Raw genomic sequence first — 20,287 nt, 5'->3', positions numbered from 1 at the left:
TTAACTTCCCAGAAGTTTTGACTTGATGCTTAAGAAGTGTTTGATCTTTTGAGCAGTGCTCATATACTTAAATCTGTTTAAGTGGTGCCGTCTTAACGTGACACAGCCAAGCCTCATTAACAATCGTGATAGTCTACAACTGGTAGTTTCTCTTTGGCAGCATATACAGGATTTGACATCAGATTGACCAATACCAAGTCCAAGGACCTTCTCCAACTGAGAAGTTCTCTTTAAACCATCACCTAAACATCTGCAGATCCCTAGATGATCAGTTCAAACCCAACCCAAATGGTTGCCCTCAGATGTGAGGAAACCGGTTATGTTTAGAAACAACTCCAAAGACTCCACTATAAACTGCTGCTGCACCAGCATCACCGTCTACAGTGAAGTATTTGGACTGAGAGTGCGCCAACCAAGAAGCCCGGCTACAAAGCAAAGACATTTATGCTTAACTGAAATTACTAACTGCCCATATGAATAAGCCAAATGTTTTCTGGACAACAGTTCAAATTTAAATGAACTCTGGTCACTCTTTAGCAAACAGACGGCCAGAAACTCGCTGACTACAAAAAGCATTTGGTTCAAAGAGTCCATTTTTCTGGCTTCCTAATATTTAAAAACTAACATGCTTGAAAACTTATTACTGCTAATACAGTTAGTCCCACTTTGTTAATCTTAGTCATGCAGTCCTGAAAGAAGACAGATGAAATAGCAGTTTGAATGCTTTATTTACTGTATGTATGCATACTGCAGTTAAGTAGCAAGAACTAAAGGCAAACTAGAAAGGACTACAAAATACAACACATGGACCAATACATTTACAAAACATTCAAAATGTTACAAAATGGGCTGTATTGGTCCTTCTATTGTTGTTCTTCAATTTGGATCTTTATACAAATTTGTCAAGATACAAGGTTTCCATCACTGCATAATTTTACACGTGCCAGGGAGAGACTTCCAGAGCCAGTTTCAAATGGACAAACCATCAGCAAACGTTCTCCACCAACACACCAGGAGTAGACCCCCACCCCACATGGGAGAACTACATCTTTCTGTCCCACTTGGAGATAAAAGGAATCAAATGAAAGTAGGCAGCTTTTCTCGTCACTCTACCGTTCAGCCGCTGAAGAAAAACAACAACAAAAAAGCCAGGAAAAAAAGGATGTGTGGGAGGGAAGCAAACAGAGGACTTTGGTAGTGAGTGAAAATATGTTTACATGTCTTTACATGTCAAGGTACATTTTATTTGACATGTGCATTGCTTTCCACTTGTCTACTCCCCTATTTTCCCCTTTTTTTTCTCCAATATTTACATCAAAGCGTCAAAAAAAGTATATTAAACAGCATGTCCCGATCCATCTCATCTCAACTCCAAAGGGATATGACAAAAAAGGGGGAGGGAAAAAAAACCTAACTAGATCCATGAGCAGTAGTCCTTTCATCCACAGTCCAAATGACTATGGTTGCCAGTTTATCCAGTGCCAACAGTAAAGAGGGAGGTGTGTATGTGTGGGGTGGTGAGGGGGGTGGATCAAGGCCACAGCATCTCTCCGGGGGGCTACGAGCTGGCTGGTACACAGGCTAACTGGCACCGGTGCCCTCCATCACCTGCTGGGCCTGCTTCTGTCCCATGCAGCACTGGGCGACAGACTGAAACAGCCTGAGGAGAGACGGGAGGAAAAGACAGCGTCGGTTTAAGGCGCCACAACAACAGCTGCTCCCAGACATCGCATATCAAACAGGCAACATACTTTTCAATCTCGGGCGCACAGTGCACAAAGTCGTGGCTCCAGAACTTGAAGGCAGGATTCTTGATCAGCTCGATGAAGGTGATGAGGAGACCCCACGGGTGAGGCCTGTTCACTATCAGCCTCTCCAACAGAACCCTAAAGAACAAGGAGGAAACATTAACCAAGTATTCGCAGACGACGCTCAACGACATCGTCTGGACCTCGGATCGGTCTCACCTGGTGATCTGCTCCTGGATGGCCTCAGTGTTGGCCTCGGCAAACAAATAGAGCATCGTGCAGCTGAAGTAGTGAGTGTGACTGTTGGGGTAACGCAGCTGATTGGCGATCGCATTCAAGAACAGGTAACGCCCTGGAAAAAGACAAAATCAGAAGCCTGATGATTTGCTTAAGGTCAGATGCTCAACACCTAAAAATCCAGCTCCGTCTGCACTACCAAGAGCCAGCAAAGACATTCGTTATTTGGGTGAAAAGAGCTTTAAACACAGTTGGTTTCTAAGGAGTAGTGTCTAAATATCTATGAAAAGACCTTAATTTAATGCTGCTAGCCTACCCTCAGTGTCCAGGTCCACAGCCAGATTCTGGAAGATGTCCATGTGAGCGGAGTGGGTGATGGTGCTCATGGAGGGGGTGCTGCCCTTATTGTGGATGTGAGCGATTGCCTGTGTCCCCACATACAACACTAGAGCATTGATCAGCTGGATGTTGTAGCGGTTTCCTGGTTCATTAGACACCTGGGAGACAAAAGACCGCCACAAGCTCGTCACACCTTTGTGCTTCTCTTACTCCTGATTTAAAGTAAACGGACACCAAGCCTACCTGCAGGTTACTACGGAGCTCCGACAGGAATGTCACAGGTGAGCGCGTCTTCAGATACGAGTCCAGATCCTTTTTGAACTGTGACGGCATCACGCCTGTGAAGTTTGTGAGAATCCGCGGAGCGATGTTGATCTCGCTCAGCATGTCCACCTGCGGCAGGAATCGATAAAGGACAGGCCTATTACATCTTTCGGTCTCGAACCAACTTGGCTCATATCCACGATTCACACCAAAGCGCTAATCGAACCTTCAGGTTGGGTGTGAAAGGGTCAGGAAGCCTCATGTTGCGTGGAAAGGCACTGAGGATGAGGTTGCGGAGCTGGATGCAGTTGGGTGGGATGACGTCACAGAAGCCGTAATGGTAATCGCACAGAAACTCTGGGAAGTCGTGAAGCAGAACCAGGAGCACTCGCAGCGTGCCCTGAACAGATCATCAGAACAGCAGACGTTTTCTACACATCACTCAAAATACTCCTTGCTTCAAGAGCAACATTAACACTTAAAAGCCAGGATATTGATTAAAATGACCCTGAAAGATCACCTTGTAGAGGATTTGCATAGGTTTGTTGAGCTCTACGTTCCTCAGGAAAGGGGCCAGGTACTTGAAAAGATCAATCAACAGTTGTGCGTACATGGGCCAACCCTAGAGGACAGCATCGGTTTAGAACAAATATTCAAAAACTATTCAAACAAAAACAGCCATGTGATGTTATTTATGTAAGATTTCTCCTTAAAGACCTTCTGCTGCGGGGTGTGTGCAAGCATCCTGGCAATGAAGATGCGATGAGAAATCAGTTCCAGCCAGGCGTACACAAACCCAGGTGCTTTGGTGGGTCTCAGGATGTGGAAGGTATTGCTGCAGATAAAGGCAAACGTTGGACGACCACATGGACCGAAGAAAACATCACAAGAACTCGCCGAACTACAGTTTCTCGGCAGGACGAGGCCCTTCAGAAAAAGCGACTACTTACCAGAAGGCAGTGAGTGTCTGGAAGTTGATGGTTTCCAGGACATGTTCAGGGGCGTTGAGCTCCAGCAGCAGCATGATGAAAATGCGGTGATACGGCAGCTGCTGGAATTCAGTCTGACGAACATCGTGGTCCTGGATCAACACGCCAACTACAATACCGAGCACCTGTGGAGATATTAAGGTTATACCATAATGAAAATGAGTGAAACTGGGCTATAAATGATATATCAGAATAATATTCAGTGTGATGTGGGTGCACCTTGTTGAGGAGGTTGATTTTTGTCACTGTGTTGGTGGCCTCTCCAGAGTGTTTCACCAGCAGGGCTATGAGCCTCACAAAGGCATCCAGGTTGTGGTAACATTTGGCTCTGATGATGGCTGCACTGGCTGCTGGGTTGTGCTGTTGTTCAGCTTGTGCCCGATAGCTAATCTCCACACACATTTCTGTGCACAGCCGGAAGAAGCGAGTGATCAGGTCATCTGTCTTCAGAATTCCCTGCTGGTGCATCTAGGAAAAAGAAAACGGGGATGCAAACATGAGTAACAGTACTACTTTTTAATCATTCCCATTAACTAATAAATGCTGATAAAAACCTGGCCAACAAAGGCAGAGAAAGCTTTGGTGCTATCCCTGCCAGCAGCAGCGGAGTGATACAGGTTGACCCATTCCCTCAGGAGGTACTCCGCTTTCTCCCTCAAGCCTGGAGGATCATCATATTCTGACGCCTGTGAAATCCCAGAGTGCATCATGAAGTTGGGTCCACCGTGGGCCCGGTCAATCATGGCTTCATAGTTGGAGCGAACCACATCCATCAACTGGGGAAGCCTGGAAACGAGGTGGTAGAGGGCGTAGGAATCAGGTCTCAGCACACTACACCTCCAGAACTACTCATGCCATCAGAGCAAAGGTCAAGCTAGGGTCTGCCACCTCAGACGAGCAGACCACAAACACATGTTCAGATCACTGAACATCAAACACATGTAAGCGCAGTGAACAAATGCCATCACAGAGCAAAGGGAAACATTACCGTCTACCAAGATTTTGCACTAGCATCATAAAACTGGCCAATGGAGCTGTAAAGCAGCCCTGAAGGTTAATCTCCAGCCTCAGATTGTAGCTATAATCATTCCACTTCTAATGAATTAAAACTGCTGTGGTTCATTACCCCTCAGGTGCATTAGCTCTGGAGTGCGCACAGGTCCTCATCAAAGTCTCAATTGTGTGGAAGAGGTCAGCTTCTGTGACGTGGCTCACACTGCGTTCATCCACCAGCAGCAGCTTCACCAACTGCATGGCAAATGCAACCGCCATGTAGTGCAGTCCATTTTCCATTGACTGGAGGGAGGAGGGGAAAACATTTTGTTAATTTAAAAACACATTGACAGAGCAACCAACAGCAAAGGAAACTGATTCAATCAGAAAAAGCATGTTTATGCCTCCAGAAGTTTTATTTCACCAACTTACAGAACAGATGTGAAGACCAGTTAATGGCAGTGAACAGACAAAGACACTACCCACAGAAGTAGAAATGTGTGTACCTGTGCTAGGTGCAGGTCATACTGCTGCATATTTACAAGATGGTTCCTGATCAAAAGCTCCACCGCCTCGACGTTGTACTTGTATTCGTCACGGCATTCAATCAGACACCTGCGAACATGAAGCAAGTCAGAGACACTAAATTTAACAGATTCATGGAAAATGTTACAATAGCTTTTAGGATGGTGCAGGATATCCCATTCTGCACAAAAACTGTTCCAACATAGACACACCTGGTGATCTGCTTATTGCACCACTGTGGGCCATAGGCACGTCCATCCTGCAGGGCTTTAAGCACCAACAAGTGGCACTCCCTGTAGCGAAGCAGCAAGTCGGCATCGGCGCCACTTGTAGCATCCAGAAGACCTTCAACAGCCTGGAGGATGGAATGAGCATTAAGACCTGACCTGTCTAACAGCGATTGTGAAGACAAAACGACATCAGTTCTATAAACTGCTTCTAAGTATGCACAAAACGAGAAGCTACTGTGCGGAAGACGTCTACGAGCCAAAACTAAACCAGCAACATTTAGTTATCCCACCTTCTGCAGCAAGCCAAGCGCTGCAATGCCATCCCTGGAGTTTCTAGCCAGAGCCACAGCTTCCAGCAAGCTCCGCAAGGCCTGGGTAAGAGGGTTCATGGCAAGCGCTGGAGGGATGGCATGAAGATGCTGCTCCAGGTCTGCTATGCACTTATCATAGATCTGAGCAACATCATCCGTCGCCCATGCCTGTTGCTGAGATAACATGGGGAAAAAAAGTTTGAGTTAAATGCGGCAACACAAGAAGTATTTAGTTAAATGTTGCTTTCTGAGCAACTCATCCACTGAATATTCATAAATGATGACAGAATAATAAATGATGATCTCTCCATGCTACTCTAACCTGCAGGACATAAACTTCTAAACATGTTATCAGTTCTGTAACACTGTGGTACTTTTCAGCATTCAGCTCTTGTGTTTGGGATGAGTGCGTGGGTCCCTGAAAATAAACGTACCTTCATGGGCTGAGCCAAGAAGCCAGTTGGTTGGGAAAGGTCATTACTTGGCAAGAAACCTGGAACGTTTCTAGCAAACTCCTCATACACAGCCAGCTGCTTAGGGTCCACTCCTCCCACCTGCAGCACAGGCACACCGTTACTCAGAGACTGTATCCACAGATTATGAGTTCTTTTTGTTGCATCTCTTCAAATTAATACAAATTCAGGGCAGGTTTCCATTGTTAATCGTGCGTTTTAAGATAAAACTAGCATGTTACAGTGACCTCACCTTTAGCCTGATCTGCTCTGGCATACGTTCAGCCTGGTAAGTCAGAACAACGGGATCACAATAGCGACGTCCCTCCTGGCGTGCATGCTTCCTCAGCTCAAACTCCTGGAAGAGTAAAAAGGAAACAATGTCAAGAAATTTGACTTAAACGTTTCTACACAGTTACAAAGCTACCGTATTTTCGCGACTATAAGGCGCACATAAAAGTCTTAGATTTTCTTCAAAAAGTGCGGCGCGCCCTATAGCGCAGTGCGCCCTGTGTGTTGTAAGGAGGACATAGTAGAGAACACCATGAGAACGCTAAAGGGTGAAGTGTGGGCGTTGATTGTTTATAAAAGAACAGGTATGTGCGTTATGCAGAACATCGTTGTTTTAACAACCCTGAAAATGGCAAAGAGACACGCTTATGAAGCACAGTTTAAACTGAAGGCCATCAGCTACGCGGAGGAACATGGAAAACAAGCTCCGACAGGTCAAGAAGACGCAGCTGAGTTTCCGCGGACATAAGGCGAGGTGGCCCGAGTTGGAGGAAAGACTCGAGCGGTGGATCATCGAGCAAAGAACGAGCGGGAGAAGCGTTTCGACTTCACCATTCGACTAAAAGCAGTTTCGCTAGCAGAAGAAATAAAAAATTGAACATTTCCGAGGAGGTCCGTCTTGGTGCTTTCGTTTTATGAAACGGTGCCATTTTTCCATCCGGACCAGGACTACGGTAGCGCAGCAACTTCCAGCGGATTATAAGGAAAAGCTGGCCATCTTCCGCTCCTACTGCAGCAAACACATTGGCGACAAAAACATCCAGCCCAGCCACATCACTAACATGGACGAGGTCCCGCTCACTTTTGACATCCCGGTGAGTCACACTGTGGAGAAGAAGGGGACCAGCACGATACGCACAACGGGGTATGAAAAGTCTTCTTTCACTGTTGTGCTTGGCTGCCATGCTAATGGACAGAAACTGCCGCCTATGGTGATTTTTAAGCGAAAGACTTTGCCTAAAGAGAAGTTTCCAGCAGGAATCATCATTAAGGCAAATGAAAAGGGCTGGATGGATGAGGAAATGATGAAAGAGTGGCTGAGGGAGGCGTATGTAAGGAGACCAGGTGGTTTTTTTCCACGCATCACCATCGCTGTTGATCTGTGACTCTATGCATCTCACAGCCGATGTGAAAAAACAAGTGCAGCAAATGAATTAGAATCAGAATCAGAATACTTTATTGATCCCTGGGGGAAATTATTTTTTGTTACAGTGCTCCATTTTAAACCAACATTAAGACAAGACAGACAATACGCTAACTAAGAATAGTACAATATATACATATATATACATACATACATACATAAGTCACTCATAAATAAATAGTTGGAAAAGAAACATGTGTAGTTGTAGCAGCAAACAGTGTGTTAAGTGGATGCGTTGTACAGGGAGCCACAGGCAGGAATGATTTCCTGTGTCGTTCAGTGGTGCTTTTCGGTAATCTCAGTCTCTCACTGAACGAGCTCCTGTGACTGACCAACATGTCATGGAGTGGGTGGGAGGTGTTATCCAACATTGTCTTTATCTTGGACAGCATCCGCCTCTCCGACACCACCTTGAGGGAGTCCAGCTCCATCCCCACAACATTGCTGGCCTTACGGATCAGTTTATTAAGTCTGTTGGCATCTGCGACCCTCAGCCTGCTCCCCCAGCATGCAACAGCATAGAGGATCGCACTGGCCACAACAGACTCATAGAAAATCCTCAGCATTTTCTGGCAGATGTTGAAGGACCTCAGTCGCCTCAAAAAATAGAGACGACTCTGGCCCTTCCTGTAAAGTGCTGTGGTGTTTTTAGCCCAGTCCAGTTTATTGTCAATGTGTACTCCAAGGTATTTATAGTCCTCCACAATGTCAACACTGACCCCCTGGATTGAAACAGGGGTCAAGTGTTTCCTGGTCTTCCTGAAGTCCACGATCAGTTCCTTGGTCTTTGCCACGTTGAGCTGCAGATGATTCTGCTCACACCACGTGACAAAGGAGTCGACCACAGCCCGGTACTCTGTCTCATCATCCCTGCTGATGCATCCAACCACCGCAGAGTCATCAGAAAACTTCTGAAGATGGCAGGTCTCTGTGCAGTGGCTGAAGTCTGTGGTGTAGAGGGTGAAGAGGAAGGGGGAGAGCACAGTCCCCTGTGGTGCCCCTGTGTTGCTGATCACCTTGTCAGACACACACTGTGGGAGACGTACATATTGTGGTCTTCCTGTCAGGTAATCAACAATCCAGGACACCAGAGAAGCATCCACCTGCATCGCTGCTAACTTATCACCCAGGAGGGTCGGCCTGATGGTGTTGAAAGCACTGGAAAAGTCAAAAAACATGACCCTCACAGTGCTCGCCGGCTGGTCCAGATGGGTGTAGACACGATTGAGCAGGTAGATGATGGCGTCCTCTGTTCCGAGACGAGGCTGATAAGCGAACTGAAGGGGATCCAGATGTGGTCTTACTATGGGTCGCAGCTGGTCCAGGATGAGCCTTTCCAGGGTCTTCATGATGTGGGAGGTCAGTGCCACGGGCCTGTAATCCTGGGGGCCACTGGGACGAGGAGTCTTTGGTACAGGGACGAGGCATGATGTCTTCCACATCACCGGGACCCTCTGCAGACTCAGACTCAGCATAAACAGTTTATGAAAGACTCCACACAGCTGGGGGGCACAGGTCTTGAGGACAAGGGGACTCACTCCGTCTGGTCCAGCAGACTTGCCTGAGTGAAGTCTCCTCATTTGCATCTCAACCTGGTATTGAGTGAAGGTGATGGGTGGGGGAGGGGTGTCAGGAATCTCACAGGAGGCAACATGTGAAGAGAGAGGCTGGCACAGTGGTGTGGCTCTGGATTCCAGGCTGACTGCAGGTGAGGTTGTGGGGGTGGGAGCAGACACTGTGGTGTCGAATCTATTGAAAAACAGATTCAACTCGTCGGCTCTATTCTCACCTCCCTCAGCTCCCCTGCTGTTGGTTGGCCTGAATCCAGTGATGGTCTTCATGCCCCTCCACACCTCTCTCATGCTGTTCTGCTGGAGTTTCCACTCCAGCTTCCTCCTGTAATTGTCCTTAGCCTCTCTGATCTTGTCCTTTAGTAACACCTGGACCTTCCTCACCTCCTCTTTGTTGCCCCCTCTGAAAGCCCTCTTCTTGTTGTTGAGGAGGGCTTTGATGTCCTTAGTCACCCACGGCTTGTTATTTGGGTAACAATGAACAGTCTGAGCTGGAACAATGGAGTCGGTGCAGAAAGTTATGTAGTCTGTGATACACTCAGTAAGCCCATTGATGTCCTCGGCGTGAGGCTCACAGAGTGTTTCCCAGTCGGTCACCTCGAAACAGCCCTGTAGTTCTGCTAAGGCCTCCTCTGACCACCTCCTAACAGTCCTGGTGGTCACAGGTTCCCTCCTCACAATTGGCACATAGCGGGGGGTGAGGTGAATCAGGTTATGATCTGACCTACCAAGTGGGGGGAGGGAGGAGGAGCTGTATGCATCCTTGACGTTAGCATACAGTAAGTCTAAAGTTTTCTCTCCCCTGGTGGGACAGTCCACATATTGTTTGAATGTTGGTAGTGTATTGTCCAGTGATACATGGTTGAAGTCACCCGAGATCACAATAAAGGCACTCGGGTGCTGAGTCTGTAGCCGAGCTATGGCAGAGTGGATAGTGTCACATGCAGCTGTGGGGTTAGCAGAGGGGGGAACATAGACAGCCACCAAGATGACTGTGAGCTTGCTGTCATTCAGGAGGCCTGACAAAGGAACTCCAACCGCTGGACATCACTGTGAACCGGCCGTTCAAAGTAAGGCTGCGAGCGGCCTGGGAGCGATGGATGAACGATGGAGACCACAGTTTCACCAAGAGTGGAAGGCAGCGCCGGGCGAGTTACGCCACAATTTGCCAATGGATTGTAGATGCTTGGGCTAACATGTCTGCTGGCACTGTTGTCCGAGCTTTCGCAAAAGCCGGCATCATTTCCGAGGAGCCGCACGGCACGGAAAGTGACTCTGACAGGGAAGAAAGTGAACCTGGCATGTTTGATGAAGATTTAGCGCAGCTGTTCAATTCAGACACAGAGGATGAGGACTTCGATGGGTTTGATTGATGACTATTACCGGTAATAAAAATGTGAGTACCAAACTCAGTTTTGCTCCCGCTTTATTTTTAAATACGCACACTTGTATGCGCCCTATAATCAGGTGCGCCTTATGTGTGTGTTAAATACAGTAATGGCACACATAACTGAGACTGCGCCTTTTAGTACAGTGCGTCTTATGGTCGTGAAAATACGGTACATGTATTCACCACTCCAACTTGGGCCATAGGCCAATGATCAGTTCCATGAAAATCCAAGTAGATTTGTATTTGTGCCTTTTGGGTTAATCCCCTTTAAAGTCTTACCGTGGCTAGTCTCTTGTCCATTTCAGGGCCAGCCTTCTCCACTGCCGTTTTCTGAATGAAACAGCAAGCAAGTTCACAGTTGTCTTGAGCAATTCTGGCTGCAGCCTCTTCCATCATGTCCCTCTGTTGGGGTGTTGGTGCCTAAAAGGAAAACAAGTTTGTTATTTGATGCATGCTTTTCCTCTTTCTTCTGTAAACTAGCAATTTAAATACACACCCTCGTGGAGGCCTTACCCTCAGAGCTGCAGCAAAGCTATTCTTAAGGTTGGTGGCAATGCTCATGAGCAGAGGCTCACGGCAGGTGATCATGGCCATGCCAGCAGTCAGGTTTCTCATCATATGGTGCGCAGCCACACGCATGCGGGACTCTTCAGAATCCAGAGCGAAGTCCTTCCTGATGATCTGCTCACAGGTCGTCATTGCGATTTTGATAGAGCGATCGACCACAGGGTGCACCAGCTCCTGGACGGCACGCTCCACTGACTGACGCACACATTGCTTTAGCTGAGGATGAGCCTGCAGCAGAGGGATCTAAGAAAACAAGAGCAGCCCAAGAATGAGAGAAACTACTAAGAAGAGATCCAAACACATGAAATGATTACTCATTAATTAGTTACTCTCGGTGTCATCAGGTCCCTGAGGGCGTCTAGCGTGCGTAGCTTCATGTGTGCATAGCTGAAGTGTATAGAATCCTGCAACAGTCTACAACTCTGCTCAGACGCCAAAATCATGACGCAGTCTTTATACTTACGTTGACATTTATATTGATGTGGGGAGCCAGGCCTGCCAATGCATACACATTGATGTCATGGTAACTAAACTGCGGGGTGGGCGGCCCGGTCGTTGTACAAGTGGTGGTGGTTGCAGCTGGGGTGGAGGGAGGAGCTGCAAATGGAACAAAGTCTCCTGTTGGTTGAAAATGCTAATTTGATTAAAAAACTCACAAGAAAAGGCAAAACAAACAGCAAGCACACAAAAACCAACGAGCTTCTTAAAGTGTTCTCAAAGGACAAGTGATGGCCCCAACATGACAAGATTACAAGTAACAATAAGATTCTGACATGTTCAAGTATTCAAAACAAAACAATTCAAGTTTCAGACGTAACAGAAGTAATGCATTTTGTTTCTACATGACAAAAACAAACATTTGAGATGTTTAAACTACAAAGACAATTTAAAGAGGAATAACATGATCACCTGCAGTAGAGACTGGCAGCATCTCCTCTGGAGGTTTTGCCTCCTTCTTTGGTGCTGATAGCTGCTCCTCGAGGTTCTTTAGCTTCTCCTTGTCCTTCAGCAGGTTTCCTGGCTTCAGCTCGTTGATGTCCAAAGATAAGTTCTTACACAGAACTTCAATCTCAAACTTCAAATTCAACTGTAGTAAACAAAAGCATGGAAGCAATGAACTTCTGATACCTTTTTATTTACCTAAGGAAACGTCAGTCACTTGAACTGTAATTTTATTCATGACGTTAAGTGATAATGACGGTTTAGACAAGTGCAGTTTTCAGTGATAAGACATCCTGCTATGCATCATTGTGCATTTAATCTTAATTGTTAAATATCACTCAGTGCATCCAATCAAAAACAGGAATTATGGGAGGCAGCTCCACTGTTGTTACTGTAAATGTAAAACAACCGGACTGGAGTTTAAGACTACGGTACAAATCCAGATGTGTTTTCTAAATAGCAACACACAAGGCTAACTTATTACCTTCAGGTCATGTTCCTGATGCAGCTCAGCGAGAACATTCATGATGGCCATAGTCCAAGGATTCTGGGGTCTGAAAACCTGTGGACTCAAAAATATAATCACGCTGAGTGGTTTGGACATTTCCCCCCACTGTATATATAGAAAAGTTGGTATATGGGCCATACTGCTTAGGGTCTACTGAGAAGTACACCTATATTTCTCACCATGCTTCGCACGCTGGACTCCAAAACTTTGGCCACAAAGGGAACCACATAGAGCAGCTCCTGCTGGCCTTTCACATAAGCTTCCAGTAGCAAAGACTTTACTTCTAGATCCTAGAAGAGGGGAAAAATAAAAATTAGGCCACTCTGAAGCACAAAAACCAGCAGATAATTTTACGGAGCAAGTAATAAAATGCTCTTACTGTATAAAGGATTGGCTTGTTTTTGGCCAGTGTAATCATGCCTAACCAGTGGCCAAGGTTCTTCAGCAGGGAGCGATCAGAGAAGTTGGCAGCTGCCTTGTCTGAGGTCAGAAGCACCTGAAAGACGCAGGGGAAAAGTACTTTACAAAGGATGACAGTTTACCAGAGCAAAACTAGTTTACCCAACATAATAATGTGACGTGTGAGAAACGTAACTACAAGCGCATCACACTAGGCAAGTTTTTGGCAATAAGACAGCAGAGCTCAATCCGACTTTTGGTAGAGGTGTCAAACATTGCACTGAACTAAATATTCCGTCTTTAAGTCTACCTTGATGTTCCTGTAGGTTTCATTAAGAACCATCTTCACAAACTCGGGGTTTTTCAGTGTGTCCAAAAAGTTCGAGTAGAGGCTGTGAAAGTTGGGCTCGATGCTGACTCGCTTCATCACCAGGTACTGAGACACCCAGGGCATGAACTCCTCTTTCACCGTCTCTTTCAACTCCTCGACCTGACAAAAGAAATGTTCTGCTTTTAAAAAACAGCATCTTTGATTATTAAGGTTGTTCTAATGCAGTAATATTTTGTTTCTTTGTCTTTACCTTCTGAGTCATGTTGGATTGAGAAAGGTTGTTGAAAATAAAAGCAATCTTCTCCTGGACATTCTCCGGAGGTTCTACAATCCTTTCCGTTTGGTCAGTAGCCACCAGCAGGGTGTCAATGTTGGTAGTGTTTATGGAGGGCTGTAGGTAGGAACGGAGACTATTTATTATTATTGTGTGTGTGTGTGTCTGTCTGTCTGTCTATATCTAGATATATCTCTCTCTCTCTCTATGCTGCCGCATGGTGTCCGGTCAAAACTGAACTCACAGGCACATCCTTCTTGAAGTTAGTGGCTGTCGGCCTTGCGATCGTGGACGTCTTAGAGGCTGTGGTTGTAGGCGTGGTGGTTGTGACGAGGGTGCTGGGCTGGCCTGGCTGTGGGGCTTTAAGGCCGGCAGGTTGCTGCGACTGTGCCTGGGCTTGTACTAGAGCCAGGCTCCCAGGTGTGGTGATGGACCCCTGCATCTTCACTGGAGGGTCCCGTGACTGTTGTCCATACTCAATATACTGCACACACAGGATATTTGAAGATGCAGAGCGACAGATTTAATTTAGCTGAATCAAAGGCGCGCTTCTCTCTCCAGCAAGAGAGAGAACTAAGTAAAACTTAATGAATGCTGATAACAGAAAAAGGATCACCACAAATAAATTAAGGAAACCTGATTACCTCTTGTAAATGGTGGGGGAATTGCAAGAAGTGACCAATTGAAGCCAGGTGCTGACAGTACTGAGGGTAGTCCTTTAGCCTAGGGGAGAAAAAAAAAAAAAAAAAAAAAGAGATGTCAGCTGTAACATAACGCCTTATACTTACACTTGTTTTGCAAAAGAAAAAGCTAGTACCTGTTTTTGAACCGATCTAGGGCAGCAATTCCAAAGTAATACATTTTGGATCCGTACGGTTTTCGTAAGGCTTCAAGAACATATCGGAGGGCCAAACCCAGGGCCATGTAAGTGACGAGACCTTTCTCGATTATTCCACCAAAAAGACAGGCAGTGATATGCAGCTCCTTGTCTGGGTACTGGGGGAAGAATCTGTATTCCTCAAACAGGTTTCGAAGCATGCAGTTGAACACCTCTCGCTCCCGCTTGATGGTAGAATCCTTAAACCTTTGCAGCATTTCCAAGACCTGCATGAGTCCAATGACATCACATATGAATTGTTTGACAAGTGTGGAAAGGATTCTATTTGAAGAGGAATGATATTCGCAGAAAAAAATGTCATGTAACTACTCACTTCATCCACAGACATGGTTGGGTGAGGTGGGTGGTTGTAAATGCGCTGGAAGTAACTGTTTGCTTCGTCATCTATTTCCTTACTAAAGTGCTGGTTTGCTTCGGGCCACACCTGAGAAAGGTCGGCTGGGAACAGAAAAGCATAAGTGATCATTTTAAGTCCAACAATGAATAAGAATGCACTCATTTTCACTATAATAAAACACAAAAGTGTCTTGGTTTATCTACAACACGCAAGTCACATTGTTTGTGTTGTTTAAAATTTCTTCACACACAAGAAAAAGAAAATAAAAATTCCCGTAGGGGCCCTTTCGGAAATGTTACAGAGGCGAGCAAACACAACAACAACAGCTGAAACTGAATGACCTGATTCAGCCCAAAGTACAGGCGACAGCTGGAAGTCAATAACAGCTGAGAAAACTTCTTTCACCGTTAACCTTAAAACACCAACATCTAGGGCTGCGCGATATGACCAAAATCAAACGTAACATTTTCTGTAAAGTCTGTGAATCTCGGGCAGCTCGACCTGCGTGAAGTGTTTCCAGCTGCGCGTTGTGTAGCTGGAGTCGAGTGTTTTAACCGATGCATGAAACGACACATTTTTAGACACAAGTTGTAACGGCCGACATTTTCTTTGTGAGTATTTATTACACGGCGTGCTGCGGGGAAAAGCCTGTTCTAACGTTTGAGTCTAAGGTCTATTTTTTAAGCACCTGACGGCTCTTTTTTACTTCTCATCCGTAAATAATCTGCTCTTTCACATGATTCAGTTTATTTTGAAAAGTCTCAACAGGATCTTGAGCTTTATTGTGAAAGGTTTATGTGGAACATTAACAAGCGGACACGCGATGCTGTTACCGTCGTTGTTGCTAACGACAACGCATAAAAACAGGCGCTTGTCCGTCCGTAGTGTGGTGATATTAAATATAAGAGAAAGAGAGAAGTTTAAGAAATGAATATAGCCGCTACAGTGACATCAGAACGATGAAAATAATATTGCTGTAAACAGTTTATTTTACGACACCACGAAACAAACGATAGCGTGAAATGAAACGACAGACGTTTTTATATCGTCATCCGATATATATCGTTGTATCGAACAGCCCTACCAACATCAATCATTCATGTTCGTCTTTATAGACTGGATGAAAGAAAACAAGTGTCTCCTCATCTTAGAGGCCTCTAACAATTCAGTACTGTAGACAATTACGTCATGTTGAAGAAGCTGAAAAATATTAAAGTGGGGCTGTCAGCAAAAGCAGACAAGGAATGGAAGACTGATCTGTATTTCCTCTCACACTGAAGTCTACAATCATTTTATGTAAAACAAATCACCAATTAACTTGTTTCAGGAATAAAATCTCACGTTAAGGAAACGTTTTGGTGCGGCAGACAAAGTGCCCTGAAAGCCAATTTCTTTAGTAAGTGATTGTTGTCAAAAGCAGAGGAAATACAGTGCTGAGCAGCGCGGGGCGGGGCTCTCAGTCACACCACTACCACCACCACTTACAGGCCTTCATCTTACTCTGCTGAAAGGTTGGTGGGTTCAGGCCCGGTGTGCTCATCTTCCTGGGACCAAAAGGATCAGTGCTCCCTGCTGGCATCCCTAGACCAGGACCGATGCCCGTGCCCAGTGGACCTGGAAGTAACAATAATGTCACTTTTCTGCTTCACACTTGATAGCATGTTTGGATTGAAATACAAAAACCTGAGGTCATACCAGGGAGTTGTGAGGGCAGGCCGGAAATGCTCCCAAAAGGTGTGCTGGGATTAGGATTGGGAAGTGGTGGAAAGGCTTTTGCTGGAGACTGGGGATTATTGAAAGGTGTATTCACTGGGGTTGGGAAACTTATGCTTGGATTGAGGGAAGTAGCTGAGGGCCCCAAATTCAAACCGCCAATGCCACTCAGAGGGTCCATCTAAACAAAGGGACATAAAGTTAAGCAGACAGGAATGGAACAGAGCTACTAACGTCAGCTTTTTACAGTAAAAGAAAACATGACAGAACTGTTACAGAAACCCAAAACATTGTACACTTTATAAAAGTGTTAATATCAAAATTAGCATCCACAAAACCAATCATGAAAATGTATTTCAAAAGACGTGATATGCAAGATACCTGTACAGGTGAGATGGCATCTAGGGTGCTGGTGCTCGGGGCACGTCCCTTTGGCATTACACCTGGTGGTGGCTGTCGGGCTTTATTCATTACATTGCTGCAATTAGCCACCATCGTCAGGATAGTCTCCGACAACTCCTGGGATACACTGCTAAGGATTTAAAACAAAAACAACATACATGTAAGACAGATGTTACACTGCATCGAACCAGCGTTGGGCTCCACTCGAAGCTCCAAAAGTCCAGGAGCATCAAACAAAAGCCCCTTTTCCTTTAGCACCTACTCGGATCAACTGGCCACAGTTTTCCACTAAGCCAGTCTCTGGTGCTAAAATAGTACCCGCTCGGCCGAGGTTCAAGTGATCCGAGCAGGTACTGAAATGCGATGTCACCAGAGTGCATGCTACTGATTGAGAGATGAGTCGTGAAAGCAGCACGTTCACGAAAATCACAACCGCCATTTTCATAACCTGGCATCGAGGGAAATGGCTACAACTAAGAAGAAAAAGCCGCGGCCCGAGTACGATCACCTCTGCTTGTACCTTTGTTGTAGTGTGTTGCATACCAATTACATCACAGGACGCTCGCTCGCGTTGCTATGATGATGACCACGCACAAAAGGTGGTGCGCAATTGCAATGGAAAAAGCAGTCGATCCGAATAGGGGATAAACACCAGGCTTTAAAGTTCCTCACCCAGCACATGACTGCAAGCAGGCCAGCATGGTGGCTAGAGTCTCTGGAGGCAACTGGGCACTTTTGGGCTGGTCCTTATCAGGAGCCAAACCCCCCATAATGGATGGACAGCGCCTCTTCAAGAACGTCACACAAGCTTGGATGAAAGGTTCCTGTCACAAGAACAAGAAATATAATTAATACAAAACCAGACTTTTCATGAAATACGTTTAATGTTACACTAGCATAAACAGGAAACCCATCTAAAAAGACATATCGATTAGCAATCATTAGTTTAAAGACCTACCCCGTGCTCTCTAATTTTGTCAGTAAGCCATTTATCGAGTTTGAGGTATTCACGACGCGAGGCAAGTGCAGCGAGATCAATAACAAAGGCAAACGGAGTACCATTCAGCAGCATTGATAGAGACTGTAGAGAGGAAAAACACATTCATGTTCACATTGGGTTCACTTAATTTGTCTCCATTTATTACATGAAACATTTAATAATCCACCTTTACAACTATAGACACGGACTCTTTAAATCCAATAATCAGATTATGTACAGAGGTCTGTTATTGCAGCAAATACAATGTTTTTAAATATTAAATCAAAAAAAGTTTCTAAGGAGAGAACCGACATGCTATACAGCGTGTACCTTTACCCTCTACCTTAAATTCAGATGAAATGTTACAAGAGTACAAAAACTTTAATGGTCAAGGAGAACGCAGTATTCTAACCAACCTTTAAGTCTTGGGCCACATCCAGGATGCGAGATAACTTTGCTTGGTCATACTGCTCCCCTCTCATGTACCATTCAGCCATCGAATGCATAATTAGCTGACGTATGGAAGGAGACTGTCCCTGCAAGACAGACAGACACAGTTTTGTATGCAAGCAGGATTTTTTTAGTTTTTGTTTTTGAACGACGCACCAAACTAGTAGAAAACTTGAGAAACACTTAACTGAAGACATGACTTGCCAAACAACATGTTACCCAGCAACACTGATCTAATAACAAACACCAACCTGTCCATGCCAGGCATAGTGCAGGATAATGGCGGAGTTGGGGTGATTTCCCAAAAAGATGGGCATCAGGGTGGAGATGAGCTCGTGGCGCAGTGTGTGCCACGAGGTGGTAATCTGCAGTAACGCCAGCACCAACATGTCGGGGCAGTGTTTGATCGGGAAGCTGAACAGCTGCTTCACCTGCTCATACTGGCCCACCTCAGACAGTCGAAGCAGACTCTCCACCAGATCCAGACTTTTCCTGTGAAGAATTACAAAAAGATGAGCGCTTTGGCAGAGTTTTAAAGTGTCGTGGTAAACTTGATTTGAAGTGATGGATTTTTTTTATTTATTCATTTTTAACGTGAACACTTCAGTACACACAGAGGTCCAACTTTGCCTCCAGTTTAAGAGCCCATCAAGGACACCTCAATTACATTTTTACTGCTTTAAAGCAAAATCTGAAGCCACAGTAAGAAAAATACGCAACGGCACACCGTTCTGCAGAGGCAAGGTGATATTCAATTTCCATACCATGTGGCAATCTCTCTATTGTCATCCTCTGGTGGGGCCTTGAGGATGTCAATGGCCACAGTGTGACAAGGGTAGTCAGCAAAGCAAAACACGTCTGGGTTCATCAGGGAGTGTTGAATGAATGACAACTGGAAAAAATACAGAAAAGATGCATTAAACTACACAAATCTATTCCAACTTGACAAAGATTCCTCTCATAATTTTCCCCAAACACCTGAATTTTTACCCTCTCGATGAACATAAGTTACCTGTCCCTCAGCATGTTTCCAAGGCCGATAGATGAGATCCACAGGAAAACTTTCAATGCCCAGCCCTCTCTGGATCCCATACACCACTACCTGCAGGCCTTTGCTGTCTCGGATTATAAAGCCCGGGTGGTCCAGTTCATATGTCACCTCTTTGAAGTTGAGATTGGGATTCTAGGGTATAGGTTAAAAATAAATAAATAAATAAGCAGTGAAAATTCAGTCATTAAAAAGGATTTTTTATTTTTGTTAAGTTTTCCATCTCAGCGTTTCCTGGAAAATTTCTGGTTTTCAGATGAACTGACAGTTCACTTACCACTTCTTTGACAATGTCGATGAGGACCTCAACGTTCCACGTATGTGTCTGCGAACCATCGTTCTTATCTTTCCCATCGCTCCAGATACCGCTTCCTGGAGCAGAGATAGACTGCAGAAAGAGGAAAGCCATCAATCATCCATCAAAATCTGTGTTTGAGCCACCGTCTCCACCTTTGTCCAGTACCATGGGACAGAGTGCACTCACATTTAAAAACAAGAGAAGAGCAAAGCAGGTACGCCTGGGCTTTGATAAGGTTTCTTTTTAACATTAAGCCCACGGCGTGAAGGCTTAACTAAGAGGGACAGAAAGAGCCGAGTGTCGAAGGTGAACTGCTACATGCTTACAGAACACAGCATCAGACAGAAGGGCTGCTCGGCCTTGTATGATAACAGGGTACTCCATTCGACTTCATTCTGTCAGTTAAGGCCGACTTCAGCATGAAAATAAAACATGTGCACACGGAGAAGCTGCCTGACATTGAGAAGTCCACAGCTGTGCTAGCCAAATCTTTAACTGGTTGATAATAAAACAGTGTGAACTGCTAGACTGTCTCCTGCACTCAGCAAAAACAACAGCAGTTTGAATCTTCATGTTTGCACTTACAGTAGTTCATGGCAAGTCTGTGTGAAGAGAAACTAACTATGAAGCAAACCAAACAGCGTTCTTACACTTTCC

At 45.4% G+C, this 20,287-nt stretch overlaps 1 protein-coding gene across 9 annotated transcripts in view; it reads right to left on the bottom strand.

Annotated features, from left to right (window-relative positions):
- Positions 1–709: 709 nt before the first annotated feature.
- Positions 710–20,287, bottom strand: part of cnot1 (CCR4-NOT transcription complex, subunit 1) — a 30,893-nt gene continuing 11,315 nt past the window's right edge. For 2 of the 9 annotated variants that reach the window (XM_085461092.1, XM_085461093.1), the window contains exons 10-49: positions 19,610–19,720; positions 19,297–19,467; positions 19,049–19,176; positions 18,536–18,776; positions 18,251–18,370; positions 17,814–17,936; positions 17,528–17,679; positions 16,835–16,985; positions 16,436–16,634; positions 16,226–16,354; positions 14,717–14,841; positions 14,323–14,609; positions 14,151–14,228; positions 13,750–13,999; positions 13,482–13,622; positions 13,211–13,390; positions 12,881–12,997; positions 12,681–12,791; positions 12,478–12,555; positions 11,961–12,138; positions 11,515–11,669; positions 10,998–11,294; positions 10,764–10,904; positions 6,342–6,446; positions 6,071–6,190; positions 5,616–5,810; positions 5,308–5,450; positions 5,077–5,185; positions 4,704–4,873; positions 4,132–4,363; positions 3,797–4,045; positions 3,539–3,702; positions 3,306–3,423; positions 3,109–3,210; positions 2,815–2,988; positions 2,568–2,717; positions 2,302–2,482; positions 1,968–2,100; positions 1,752–1,886; positions 710–1,660 (exon numbers count right to left, since the gene is read on the bottom strand). In XM_085461092.1, the coding sequence (XP_085317218.1) occupies positions 1,582–1,660; positions 1,752–1,886; positions 1,968–2,100; positions 2,302–2,482; positions 2,568–2,717; positions 2,815–2,988; positions 3,109–3,210; positions 3,306–3,423; positions 3,539–3,702; positions 3,797–4,045; positions 4,132–4,363; positions 4,704–4,873; positions 5,077–5,185; positions 5,308–5,450; positions 5,616–5,810; positions 6,071–6,190; positions 6,342–6,446; positions 10,764–10,904; positions 10,998–11,294; positions 11,515–11,669; positions 11,961–12,138; positions 12,478–12,555; positions 12,681–12,791; positions 12,881–12,997; positions 13,211–13,390; positions 13,482–13,622; positions 13,750–13,999; positions 14,151–14,228; positions 14,323–14,609; positions 14,717–14,841; positions 16,226–16,354; positions 16,436–16,634; positions 16,835–16,985; positions 17,528–17,679; positions 17,814–17,936; positions 18,251–18,370; positions 18,536–18,776; positions 19,049–19,176; positions 19,297–19,467; positions 19,610–19,720 (6,222 nt within the window). In that variant the 3' untranslated portion in view covers positions 710–1,581. Of the gene's footprint in view, positions 1,661–1,751; positions 1,887–1,967; positions 2,101–2,301; positions 2,483–2,567; positions 2,718–2,814; positions 2,989–3,108; positions 3,211–3,305; positions 3,424–3,538; positions 3,703–3,796; positions 4,046–4,131; positions 4,364–4,703; positions 4,874–5,076; positions 5,186–5,307; positions 5,451–5,615; positions 5,811–6,070; positions 6,191–6,341; positions 6,447–10,763; positions 10,905–10,997; positions 11,295–11,514; positions 11,670–11,960; positions 12,139–12,477; positions 12,556–12,680; positions 12,792–12,880; positions 12,998–13,210; positions 13,391–13,481; positions 13,623–13,749; positions 14,000–14,149; positions 14,229–14,322; positions 14,610–14,716; positions 14,842–16,225; positions 16,355–16,435; positions 16,635–16,834; positions 16,986–17,527; positions 17,680–17,813; positions 17,937–18,250; positions 18,371–18,535; positions 18,777–19,048; positions 19,177–19,296; positions 19,468–19,609; positions 19,721–20,287 lie in introns of all 9 variants that reach the window. The other 7 variants (XM_085461095.1, XM_085461099.1, XM_085461097.1 and 4 more) reach the window with 7 other exon arrangements.

Source organism: Copadichromis virginalis, linkage group LG7, assembly GCF_057382275.1.
Source record: "Copadichromis virginalis isolate Kocher_CV1m ecotype Utaka linkage group LG7, C_Virginalis_male_GT1.1, whole genome shotgun sequence".
Taxonomy (NCBI): domain Eukaryota; kingdom Metazoa; phylum Chordata; class Actinopteri; order Cichliformes; family Cichlidae; genus Copadichromis; species Copadichromis virginalis.
This window is presented reverse-complemented; position numbering and strand designations above follow the sequence as displayed.